General features: G+C 59.7%; 1 protein-coding gene across 6 annotated transcripts in view; it reads right to left on the reverse strand.

The window, feature by feature from the left end:
• The window catches only part of DCTN1 (dynactin subunit 1), a 42,600-nt gene that overhangs the window by 7,172 nt on the left and 23,123 nt on the right, over nt 1-12,305 (reverse strand). For 4 of the 6 annotated variants that reach the window (XM_048303737.1, XM_048303736.1, XM_048303735.1 and 1 more), the window contains 14 exons: nt 12,201-12,221; nt 9,135-9,323; nt 7,623-7,820; nt 6,688-6,892; nt 6,307-6,385; nt 5,580-5,739; nt 5,057-5,161; nt 4,706-4,897; nt 4,007-4,123; nt 3,145-3,297; nt 2,431-2,591; nt 1,514-1,682; nt 1,100-1,168; nt 593-655 (listed from right to left, as the gene is read on the reverse strand). In XM_048303737.1, coding sequence (XP_048159694.1) covers nt 593-655; nt 1,100-1,168; nt 1,514-1,682; nt 2,431-2,591; nt 3,145-3,297; nt 4,007-4,123; nt 4,706-4,897; nt 5,057-5,161; nt 5,580-5,739; nt 6,307-6,385; nt 6,688-6,892; nt 7,623-7,820; nt 9,135-9,323; nt 12,201-12,221 — 1,881 coding nt within the window. The remainder of the gene's footprint in view (nt 1-592; nt 656-1,099; nt 1,169-1,513; nt 1,683-2,430; nt 2,592-3,144; nt 3,298-4,006; nt 4,124-4,705; nt 4,898-5,056; nt 5,162-5,579; nt 5,740-6,306; nt 6,386-6,687; nt 6,893-7,622; nt 7,821-9,134; nt 9,324-12,200; nt 12,222-12,305) is intronic. The other 2 variants (XM_048303739.1, XM_048303738.1) reach the window with 1 other exon arrangement.

Raw genomic sequence — 12,305 nt, forward strand, 5'->3', positions numbered from 1 at the left:
TCAGAGGGACAAGGGGACAGAGAGGGACCTCAGAGGGACACGGGGACACAGAGGGCCCTCAGAGGGACAAGAGGATACGGAGGGACCTCAGAGGGACACAGGGACAGGGAGGGACCTCAGAGGGACAAGGGGACAGGGAGGGACCTCAGAGGGACAAAGGGACAGAGGGACATGGGGTTAGAGGACCTTAGAGGAACGTGGGGACACAAAGGGACATGGGGTCACAGAGGGACCTCAGAGGGACACAGGACAGAGGGACCTTAAACAGAGGGAGCTCAGAGGGACACAGGAACCTCAGAGGGTCATGGGGAGAGAGAGGGACCTTAGAGGGACATGGGGACACAGAGAGACCTTAGAGGGAGCTCAGAGGGACACAGGGAAAGAAGGACACAAGGACCTCAGAGGGACATGGGGAGAGAGAGAGATCTCAGAAGGACAAAGGGACACAGAGGGACCTTAGAGGGACACAGAGATAGAGAGGGATCTCAGACAGGGGGACAAGAAGAGATCTCAGAAAGAGGGACACAGGGACAGCAGGAAGCTGGCCCGTGCCCTGCCATGCCGGCAGGTCCTACCTGGAGGAAGATCCTACCTGGAGGAAGGCCCGCAGCCGGCACACCTCCACCCCCATGCAGTCCAAGGCACTCTGGGTGAACTGTGGGCACAGGCACAGGGACCCTCAACACAGGGACAGGGACAGGGACAGGGAGGAGTCCCAGGGCACACTGGGGCAAACTGGGGCTTCAGTCCCAGGAATTCCAGGATGGACCCTTCCACCACTCCAGGAATTTCAGAGGCAGTCGGGCGCAATTTTTGGTCTATTTAGGTTTTACTCCATGGGGTGCAGGATGCTGCTCCTTCCCTTGGGAATTCCGGGATACAGCCCACCTCCCCCCCTGAGACATGAGGGTCTCCACACTCCCATTCCTGCTCTTCCCGTCCCCCTGTCCCCATTCCCTGACCCCAGAGCCCTTGTGCCACCACTGGGGAAGAGCAGCTGCACTGGGCAGGGGCAGCAGGGGCACCTCAGCTCCCACAGGGATCCAGGGGGGGCACAAAGGTGGAAAACAGGGATCAGGGAAGGGTTGTCCCCACTCACCTTGATGTGGTCGGCCAGCTGCAGGGTGCAGTCCTCAGCCTGGTCGGCCAGGTGGATGCTGTACAGGTGCTGTGGGAACGGCAGGATCAGCATCCATGTGGAAAAACCCAAAAAAAACACCCAAAAAAACCCCCAAACTTGGCGGGTTTGGGCCAATTTTTAAATGGAATTAACAACAGTGCCCCAAAAGAGCCGGTGGTTCTTAATTCCATAGGTGAGCAGCGTGGGAGTAAGGAATGTGGGGGTGGGAGAGCCACATCCCTGGGGGGACACGGAGCAGGGAACACAGCCAAGGTCAGCTGGGTGACAACACCCAAAGGAAAGGAGCTAAATCCCAGCTGATCCATGTGATCCAAAGGCAGGACATCCAACAGCTGAGGTGGCACCTGCCCGCAGCGTCACCCCCAGCCCCACCTGGTAGTACTTGATGGCTTTGGTGAGCGGCTCCACGTTGACGGTCTCGTCCAGCTGGTCCTTGTGGAGCAGCTCGATCAGGAAGTCCAGGGAGCGCTCGTGGACGCTCATCTCGGGGTACAGGGTCCCCACCTTCTTGTACACCTCCACACTGCAGCGGTTCAGGGCCCTGAGGGAACAGGGACAGGACGTGGGAAATCGGAGCCCTGAGGCACTGCTGGTCTGGGGGATGGGGACACGGCCCAGACCTGGCTGGTGCTGGTGGGTCCTTCCCAGGGGGACATGAGGAGGGTGACAGAGAAGTGACCCCTCACAAGAGAATAAGGGGATCCTGCTGCTTTCTTCTAGCCCAGCTCCCAAAATCCCTTCCTGCGTCACCCCTTGGGAAGGACACAGAGGGGTCACAGGGAAGGGGATCCTCACAAGGGAATGAGGGGATCCTGCTGCTTTTTTCTGGCTCCCAAATCCCTTTCCACGTCATCCCTTGGGAAGGACACACAGAGGTCATGGAGAAAGGGATCCCACTGCTTTTTTCTAGCCCGGCTCCCAAAATCCCATTTGACCTCTTCAGGGACACAGAGAGGTCATGGAGAAGTGACCCCTCACAAGGGAATAAGGGGATCCTGCTGCTTTCTTCTAGCCTGGCTCCCAAGTCCCTTCCTGTGTCACCTCTCGGGAAGGACACAGATGTCAAAGAGAAAGGGATCCCACTGCTTTTTTTCCAGCCTGGCTCCCAAAATCCCTTCCCGTGTCACCCCTTGGGAAGGACACACAAGAAGGGTCACAGAGAAACGAGCCCATCCCAAGGCAATAAAAGCGATCCCACCACCTTCTTTCCCAGCCCAGCTCCCTAAATCCCTGGAATTCCGCCTCGCAGAGGGAGGGAAGGGGCGGGACGGGGCGGGGCGGGTACTCACTGCTCGTATTTGTGCAGCGTGGCCTGGAGCAGGCTCAGGGAATAGACGAGGCCGGCGGCGAAGCTGAGCTGCTCCCCCGGGGCCCCGCGCAGCCCCGCCCGCTCCGCGCAGCTCTCGCTCAGCTCGAACCTCTCCTGCGCTTGTTTGCTGATCAGCTCGGCCTGGCGGGGACAGGGAAATCCTTCAGGGCATTCCCTGCTTCCCTGCTCTGTCCCGCTGAGCCACGGAGAACAGCTCCTGCAGGCTCAACAAGTGACCTGTGCTTGCACAGTGACGGCTGGCACCGCACTGGCTGAGCACTCTGACCGCTGAGCCACCACCCCCGCCTGCTTCCTGCCCTTCCCTTCTCCCAGACCATGTTAGGATCATGGAATTATTTAGGTTGGGAAAGTACCTGAAGATCATCAAGTCCAACCATCCCACCAGCACCGCCACTGACCATGTCCCCAAGTGCCACATCCACAGGGCTGGTAAATCCCCCCAGGGATGGGCACTCCCCCCTGCCCTGAGCAGCTGTGCCAGGGCTGGACAGCCCTTTCCAGGAGGAATTTTCCCAATGTCCCACCTGACCCGCCCCCCCCACCCCCCCGGGGATGGCCACTACAGTCACACAAGAACTTTGGGAAGTCCTCCAATAGCAAACACTCCAAATCCCCAATTCCCTGGGGACAAAGGTGTCGTTTCCCAGTCCAGGCTCTCCCGAGCCATTCCCACCTTGCAGATGAGGCGTGGGATGAGCAGGAGCACCAGGACGCAGTCGTGGTCGCCGCCGTGCCGCAGGAAGCTGTCGGGCATGAAGGAGGTGAGGAGGGACACGTGGCGATTGGCCTGCTGCACTTCCATCTGCCGCAGCTCCATCTCGATGGCCTGCGGGGACACCGAGTCACCCGGCTGCTCCGGAGCCTCCCCGGCACAGCCCAGCTCAGGGGGATGAAGGGTGGGAATTCTGTTCCTTGGAGAATGCCTCAGCCCCTGCCTGGGGTCTCCCAACCCACCCAGTGCCACCCCCTGCCATGGGCAGGGACACCTTCCATAGACCAGGTGGCTCCAGCCTGGCCTTGGGCACTGCCAGGGATCCAGGGGCAGCCCCAGCTGCTCTGGCAATTCCAGCCCAGCCCCTCCCCACCCTCCCAGCCAGCAATTCCTTCCCAACATCCCAGCCCAAGCTCCCCTTTCCCACTGGGAAGCCATTCCCTGCCTCCTGGCCCTCCAGGCCTTGGCCCCAGTCCCTCTGCAGCTCTCCTGGAGCCCCTTTAGGCCCTGCAAGGGGCTCGCAGCTCTCCCTGGCTCCTTCCCTTCTCCAGGGCAACATTCCCAGCTCTCCCAGCCTGATCCAGAGCAGAGGGGCTCCAGAATCCTGGAATGGTTTGGGATGGAAGGACCTTAAAGCCCATCCAGTCCCACCCCATCCATGGGTAGGGACACCTCCCACTATCCCAGGCGGATCCAAGCCTGGCCTTGGACACTGCCAGGGATCCAGGGGCAGCCACCACTCTGGGAATACCCCAGTGCTGGTGCCTCAGGAGCTGGTCCCAGGGCATGGATAAGCCCATCCAGAGTTTCCTGCTAGCCCTACCTTGGCGTGGGCTTTCGTCTCTGCAAATTTGATCTTGAAGTCGAACATCTCCGGGGGCGGCTGCTGCTGCTTCTCCGCCGACGCTTCCTGCTGGCTCATCAGCTCCCGGTTCACATCCTGGGCACAGGGAGATGGGGCATGGGGATGTGGAGATCGGGGAGCCCAGACCCTCAGCGACCCCATCCCCAAACCTCCCAGTGTCCCATCCTTGGGAGGGATCCTTGTGCAACACCCGGTGAAGGCGGAGGGGAGGGAGAGGCATCAAGCGTGTTCCCATCCAGGAATATCCACAGGCTCATTCCCCAGCTCCTTTCCGTGCCAGGAGACCTGAGCCCACGGCTGGGATAACCCCCACAGGGAAGAATTGATTCCCAGTATCCCACCTAAATCTCCACTTTTCCAGGATGAAGCCATTCCCTGCCTCCTGTCCCTCCATGCCTTGGCCCCAGTCCCTCTGCAGCTCTCCTGGAGCCCCTTTAGGCCCTGCAAGGGGCTCGCAGCTCTCCCTGGCTCCTTCCCTTCTCCAGGGGAACATTCCCAGCTTCTTCCCAGGAGAAGGCACTGGGGGGGGGGGGGGGTCCCTGGGGAAGCTGCGTGAGGAACCCACTCAGCCCCCAGCCTGTCCACCATCCCAGGGGATGATCCCACCGGGTCTCCTGGTCACCAGGTGAGCTCCAGGAGGAGCTGGGGGTGCTGCACCTGCAGGTGAGCCGTGAGCTCGCGGTACTTTTTGATGGTCTGCTGGTAGTCGGCCACGGTCTCCTGCGCCGCCTCCACGCGCTTCTCGGCCTCGCGCACGCGCGCCGTGGCCATGTCCAGCTGCTCCCGCAGCTCCAGCTCCGTCTCCCGGGCGTTCTCCTGCAGCTCATCGTTCATCTCGTTCATGGCTTCCTGCGGGGAGGCGGCACCAGGGGGACACGGTCACACGCGTCCCAGCCCTGTGAGGAGCTTCCCCAAATCCTGCTGGCTCCGCAGCTGGGCAGCTCCATCACTCCAGCCCCTCATCCTGCCCCCCTGGAGCAGCTGTTATCCCAGGGGATTCTGCCTTACCAGGTCCCCGACGGTCTCGCGCAGCTCCCGGACCTTCTCCTCCAGGTCCAGGTTTCTCTCCGTCAGAGTCTCCACCATCTCCTCAGCACCCAGCGCTGCATCCACCTGCAAGGACACCCATCCCAATCCATCCACTGCCAGGACACCCATCCCAATCCATCCATGTGCCAGGACACCAATCCCAATCCATCCATCCACCTTGGAGGGATTGCAGGGAACAGGGATCCTTCCTGTGAGCTTCCCAAGGAAGGATCATCCTCATCATCCCAGCAGGAAGGTGGGATGGGCGGGCACGGAGCAGCCCTGGGAACACAGAGCATCATCCGTGCCCTGTGCCCACATCCAGGCAGAGCCCAGCACAGCCCCACTGCTGGAATAGGATGTGGGATTAGGGAGTATGGGACCAGGAGTGTTGGTCCCTGCAGTGGTATCACCACACGTGGCTCTCCAGGAGTCTCAGTGCCCCAAATGTCCCCAAACTGCCACGAACGGTCCCAAATATCCCGTCCCACCTGCCCCTCACCTGCTCCTTGAGCTCATCCACCGTCTTCTCCGCCTGCTTCACCTCCTCCTGCAGCTTCTCCCGCTGCTGCCGCAGCGACTCCAGCTCCGTGTTCTTCTTCTCCATCTGCTTCTGGAGCTTCACGTGCTCCTGCTTCTCCGAGGCGGACAAGTCCCGCATCCTGGGACAGCCACAGGTCCCGTCAGGAACACTGACGGGATGCTGCTCCTGGGGGGCACCAGCAAAGCCAAGACCCCCTGCCCGCTCCAACCGGGATAATGGAGCTCATCCATCCCCATCAGCCCCTCCCTGGTGGGGACATGAGCAACGTTCCCAAATCCAGCCCATCCCCAGTGAGGGATGGGTCCCACCGGGACTTCTTGGTTGTGGAATCCCAAAGGAAAAGCCTCTGAGCCCCAAGCCCTGGAAGGTGGGATCACGCAGGGCAAGGCAGATCCCAGGGCTGGGCAGGGTCTGGATCACGCTGCTGGGATACTGAGCACCACATCCATAGGGAATTAGGCACGGGAATGGTCTGGAGTGGCTCATTTTGTCCCCATCCCCACTGATTCCCTGGGACAAGGCACTCTGCCTTTCCCTGTGGATGCTTTAAGAGCTCGGCAAAGATCCAAGATCCATCAGCAGGAATGACATGGGCTGCTCCAGAGAGGGATTGGGATCAGTGCTCTCGGACTTAGGGACTTAGAGGCCTGGGAAGGAATTTTGGGAAGCACAGGTGGGCTCCCACCTGACAAGAGCCTCCTTGAGCCTGGCGTTCTGCTCCTCCAGCTGTTTGACCTGGTAGCTGGATGCTGCTCCGTCGGAGCCTGCGGAGGAAGGGAAGGATCAGAATCCCAGAATCCCGGACTGGTTTGGGTGGGAAGGGACCTTAAATCCCACCCATTCCCACCTCATTCCGTGGGCAAGGACACCTTCCACTAGACCAAGGTGCTCCAAGCCCCTCCAGCCTGGCCTTGGACACTTCCAGGGATGGAGCAGCCACAGCTTCTCTGGAAAAATCCATTCCAGTGCCTCCCCACCCTCATAGGGACGGATTTCTCCTCAATATCCCGCCAAACCCCACCCCCATTCCCCACTCTCCAAGCCCAAAGTTGCTCTCCCTTCCCACCTTTCTCCTCGATCTCGTGCTTGAGGATCTCCAGGTCCATGGTGAGGTATTCCACCTTCTCCTTGAGGGAATCCACCTCCTGCTGCAGGGACTCCGCCCGCTCCTCGGCCATCTCCTTGTCCAGCGTGGCCATCTCGATGGCGTCGGCCGTGTCCGCCATCTCCTCCATGTACCTTTCCTTGGCTTCCAGGGCATCCTTGGCTTCCTGCAGGACAACACAGCAGGTGAGGGGACCCCAAAACTCTGGAGAGACCCCACAATAGCCCTCAGGAAATTCTTGTCCCTCAAGGCTCTCCCAAATCCAATGGATTTATCTGGGATGGGAGGGGGCGGCCCAGTGCTCCAGGGTGTCCCGCTCCCCTCTTCCCTGCTCCAAACCTGGCAGGAAAACCATCTGCAGGTGAAGAGAAAGGGATGGAGACAGGGAATACTGGAGCAGACAGATAAATCCCTGGGGCAAGAAACCAGGAATCCACCCTGGAAAAGTAGGGCAGGGAGAAGGAAACGCTCCTTGGCTGCTTGGATGGAGTCCTGGGAGCTGCAGGAACAGGGGAGGGGGAAAGGGAAGCACCTGGGCAAGGAGGGGAGAGGGAAACTCCTGGAAAGAGAGAGAGGGAAGAGGGGAGCACCTGGAGAGACAGAGGGAAGAAGGAAGCACCTGGAGAGAAGAGGAAGAGGGAAGAAGGAAGCACCTGGAAAGAGAGAAGCACCTGGAAAGAGAGGGAACAAGGAAAGCCATGTCCCACCTCGGCTCAGCCCCGATTCCCAAATGCACCTGATGTTGATTAGGAGCAGAGGAAAAGACCTCGAGTCGCACCAGGGGAAGTTTGGTTGGATAATGGGAAAATCTCCTTCCAGAAAGGTTTGTCAGGGCTGGAATTCCCCCTGGAGTCACCTCTCTGGGCACTGCCCCATTCCCAGGGACACTCGCTCACCTTCTTGGCCTCCTTCAGGCGCTTCTGGAGCTCGGCCTGTTGCTCCTGCATTTTGCTCTTCCATTCCTGCACCTGCTCCAGCTGGATCTTGTACTTCTCCAGCTCCTTGAGCTTGGCCTTGTCCTCATTCCGCTTGATTTTCAGCGTCTCCAGCTTCTCCTCAAGGTCCCGGACCTGAGCACGGAGATTCTCCTCCTCCTACAACACCAAGCCAAGAATTAGGGAAGGAGCAGGGACATCCCTTGGAGAGAGCTCCGGGGATGTTCCTGGAAGCCCACGGAACCGGGCCTGACTTTTGTCATCGGTACTGGGGCAGTTTGACAAGAGAGGGACTTGGGACAAAGGACGGAGAGCCAGGACAAGGGGGAATGGCTTCCCACTGCCAGAGGGCAGGGGTAGAGGGGATTTTGGGAAGGAATTCCTGGCTGTGAGGGTGGGAAGGCCCTGGCTCAGGGAGAAGCTGTGGCTGTGGCTGTTGCTGTGGCCGCCTGATCCCACTGCAGCGTCCACATCATTCCCAGGTGATCTCCCCCCAGGGAAAACTGATCCAGGTCCTTTTCCAGAGCTCAGCTCCCAGGGCAGGGAAAGGCTGATGCCAGCATTCCTGAGGGAAGGGCTGCAGGGATGAGGGGATGTGACCGCCCCTCCCTGGCAGCTGCCACAGGGCTAAAGCTTCAAATCCCAAAGCCGGGTGACAGCAAGGAACAGGGCTTGGAAAAATCCTGCGTGCAGTGCAGGAACCTCCCACAGATTCCTCCTCTGCTGCTTTCCCAGCCTGGACATTCCGATGTCCCCAAACGAGCCACTTCTGCAGCCAGTCACAGAAACCAGTTCCCAGAGAGCTCTGGGAACTGGGGACACAGGTGGGGACAGCCCCTGTTCCCACCCCGAGGTGCCTTCTCCAGCTCTCCCTTCCACACACAATCCCGGAGCTTTGTCCTCTCCCACTCTTCCCTCCCTGGCCTCGTGCCCCAAATCTCTCCCAAGCTCTAATTAACTCATTAATCAGAGCAGGATGGAAGTGATGGAAAACTGTTTTAAAGATCAAAGCTGGAATAACTCTGTAACGATTAGAAATCCCTAAATTTGGGAAATACTGGACTTCTCCAGGTGGGCTTTGCATCCCAAGGCGGGAGGGCCTCCAGTGCATCCACCCCCCATCTCCCAACACCAGTGGACGTTCCCAACTGGACCCTCTGGATTTAACAGGATCAAGCTCTGACTCAGAGCCTCGACCCCCACCCACCAAACCGCTCTGACACCACCTGTGTCCCACAGTGACCCGGGAAGAGATGGAAGTGCACTGGGAATTCTCTTTGGAAGTGTCCTCCCAGCTGTGCTGCCTCTGCCTTTGTCCTGGCCAGCTCTGGCAGTCCCAAGCCCGGTGACCACCCCCAGGACCCTCCAGGGCACCTCTTCCTCCCTTTTTCCTCCTCCTCCCAGTGCTGGGGGCGGTTCTCTCTCCTCCCTCAGAGCTCACCTGGGCACCGCTCAGGGCAGGGCACAGCTCACCTTGGTGGGCGAGGGGACCGGGGGTGCCCCCGGGGAGCCCAGGGAGGGCGTGGGGATGACGGGGGCCACCAGCGGGGTCTGGGCGGGCGTGCCGGGCTCGCTGCTGCTCATCTCCCCGCCGGACGCCGAGGCCGATCCCGAGGGCCCGGCAGTGCCGCCGGACGCCGATGACGTGGGGGTCCGGGTGGGCTGCAAGACACCGGCACAGGCGAGGGGGAGTCAGGAGGGAACATCCCAAGGGATGGTGCTGCCACTGCCTCCCTCCGTGATGCCTCAGCAGGTGCTGCTCCCAGATTCCCATTTCCAGCAGGGGAAACCTGGGGTGTGGGGACAGTGGGGACATCCTGATGTGTGCGAGCCACTGTGGGAACCCCCAGGAATGCTGCTCCAGAGGAATTCATGGATAGTCCATTGGGGAAGGAATCCACAGGGTGCCCAGAGCAGCTGTGGCTGCCCCTGGATCCTTGGAAGTGTCCAAGGCCAGGTTGGACACTGGGATTTGGAGCAGCCTGGGATAGTGGAAGGTGTCCCTGCCTGTGGCAGGAGGTGGCACTGGATGATCTCCAAGGTCCCTCCTGATCCAAACCATCCCATGATTCCAGGATTAAAGGTTCCAGCTCCAGAGGGCGAGACAGCAAAACCTCAGAGCCCACCAAGATGGGAACTCAGTTTTAGAGGAGCAACAAGAAGATCAACAAGGAGTGAATTCCCAGAGTCCAGCGGGGCCTGGAGGGGCTGGAGCTGCTTCGTTAATGCTTATCAGGCTGTTAATTAATCCCTGTCTGAAGGCAGGCGATGGGAAAAGGGGTGAGGGAAGCACCAGGTGCCCCCCAGGCTCCCACTGGTCTCCTCGCTGACCCTATTTCTGGAGCACTCACCTCTGGCTGTGTAAATTCAATCTCCTGCCTTAATTGTATCCCTGGAAATGGGATTTTTTGGTGCCATGAGGGTTCACCAGGTGTGTGGTGTCACCCACGGGCACAGCTGGGAAGGAGAAACATCCACCCTCTGCCCTTATTTTGCCCAAAATGGAGGCAAATCTGAGTTAACTCGACTGCAGCAAGTCCAGCACCCCTTGGATAGGCCCAGCCTGCCCTCCTGGGATGATCCTGAGCACAGAAAACAGGGAATATCTTGGTGGCACAGAGCCTCATGTGCCTTCTCCCAGATACAACTCAAAACAAAGATGTTTGTTGTTCCTGGTGCTTTTGGGGTCACAAATCCCACACAGAGAGCAGGGTTAGGTGGGATATTGGGAAGGAATTCTTCCCTGTGAGGGTGGGGAGGGAGGGGAGGGCCTGGGATGGAATTCCCAGAGAAGCTGTGGCTGCCCCTGGATCCCTAGAAGTGTCCAAGGGCAGGCTGGACATTGGGGCTTGGAGCACCCTGGGATAGTGGGAGGTGCTCCTGGGTGGAACTGGATGGGCTTTAGGTCCCTTCCAACCCAACCCATTCCATGATTCCAGGATCCTGCCTTCACCTCCCTGCCCAGCGCAGGCGTGAGGCCAAAGGCGTGAGGAGCAGGAGGTCCCACAGGACATCCCTGCAGAGACAGGAACAAGAACCATTCAAACCGAGGGAACGGGATGGGATCCCAGTGCCCTGGGGCTGACAGAATCCACCTCTGCCTCTGCCTGGGGCGAGGTCCTGGAAGCATCCAGTGAGGACAGAGCCCTCCCTGCAGCCCCTCCGGCACAGGCACAGATTCCAAACTCAATCTTTGAGGATTTCCTTCCCACATTTCCTCTCTTCCGGCCACGAGTCCCTTCCCAAGGTGAATCCCGAGGGCCAGCTGTGACCACACACCCCACCCAACACCTCAGGCTCGCCCAGACCCCGCTCAGATCCCGCTGTGAAACACCCGGCACAAACTGGGACAGCCAGGGAGGAGCAACCCCCGCAGGGACCCCCTGGTAGAGCCTGGGCACTGCCACATGGATTTCGCGCTCTTCCACGGACATTCCACCCTGGGAGAGGGTCCCGAAGGATCTGGACCTGTTCCAGAGGAGCCCGTCAGACCCGTGAGCTCCTCTGGGCTCTGCACAAAGAGGTGGAAGGAGAATGGGAATGCGCGGTGGGGTTGGGAACCAATGGGTCGTGTTTGGGTGGGGTTGGGAACCAATGGGTCGTGTTTGGGTGGGGTTGGGAACGACTGGGTCAGGTTTGAGTGGGGTTGGCACCCAGTGGGTCACGTTTGAGTGGGGTCGGGAACCAATGGGTCGTGTTTGGGTGGGGTTGGCAACGACTGGGTCAGGTTTGAGTGGGGTTGGCACCCAGTGGGTCACGTTTGAGTGGGGTTGGGAACCAATGGGTCGTGTTTGGGTGGGGTTGGCAACGAATAAATCAGGTTTGTGGTGGTTTTGGCACCCAATGGGTCATGTTTGAGTGGGGTTGGCAATGAATAAATCAGGTTTGTGGTGGGTTTGGCACCCAATGGGTTGTGTTTGAGTGGCACTGGCCACCAGTGGATCGTGTTTGAGTGGGGTTGGCACCCAATGGGTTGTGTTTGAGTGGCACTGGCCACCAGTGGATCGTGTTTGAGTGGGGCTCACGATGAATGGATCGGGTTTGTGGTGGTTTTGGCACCCAACGGGTCATGTTTGAGTGGGGTTGGCAATGAATAAATCAGGTTTGTGGTGGGTTTGGCACCCAACGGGTCATGTTTGAGTGGGGTTGGCACCCAATGGGTTGTGTTTGAGTGGCACTGGCCACCAGTGGATCATGTTTGAGTGGGGCTCACGATGAATGGATCGGGTTTGTGGTGGTTTTGGCACCCAACGGGTCATGTTTGAGTGGGGTTGGCACCCAATGGGTTGTGTTTGAGTGGATTTGGCCACCAGTGGATCGTGTTTGAGTGGGGTTGGCACCCAATGGGTTGTGTTTGAGCAGGTTTGGCCACCAGTGGATCGTGTTTGAGTGGGGTTGGCACCCAACAGACCCTGTCTGCGGTGGCGTTGGCACCCAGTGACCCGTGTTTGTGACGGGGTTGCCACCCAACAGTTTGAGTGGCGTTGGCACCCACGGGGCCGTCGGTGCCCGGTGCCCCCCGCGCTCAGTGCTGCTCACCTTGGGCCGGCGGGCGGTGCTCTGGAGGGCAGCGGGAGCGGAAGCAGAGAGGACAGACAGTCACACAGGGACAGAGGAGCAGAGAGCAGCCGGCGGCGGCCGGAG

The sequence above is a fragment of the Corvus hawaiiensis genome, chromosome 5 (assembly GCF_020740725.1).
Source record: "Corvus hawaiiensis isolate bCorHaw1 chromosome 5, bCorHaw1.pri.cur, whole genome shotgun sequence".
NCBI lineage: Eukaryota > Metazoa > Chordata > Aves > Passeriformes > Corvidae > Corvus > Corvus hawaiiensis.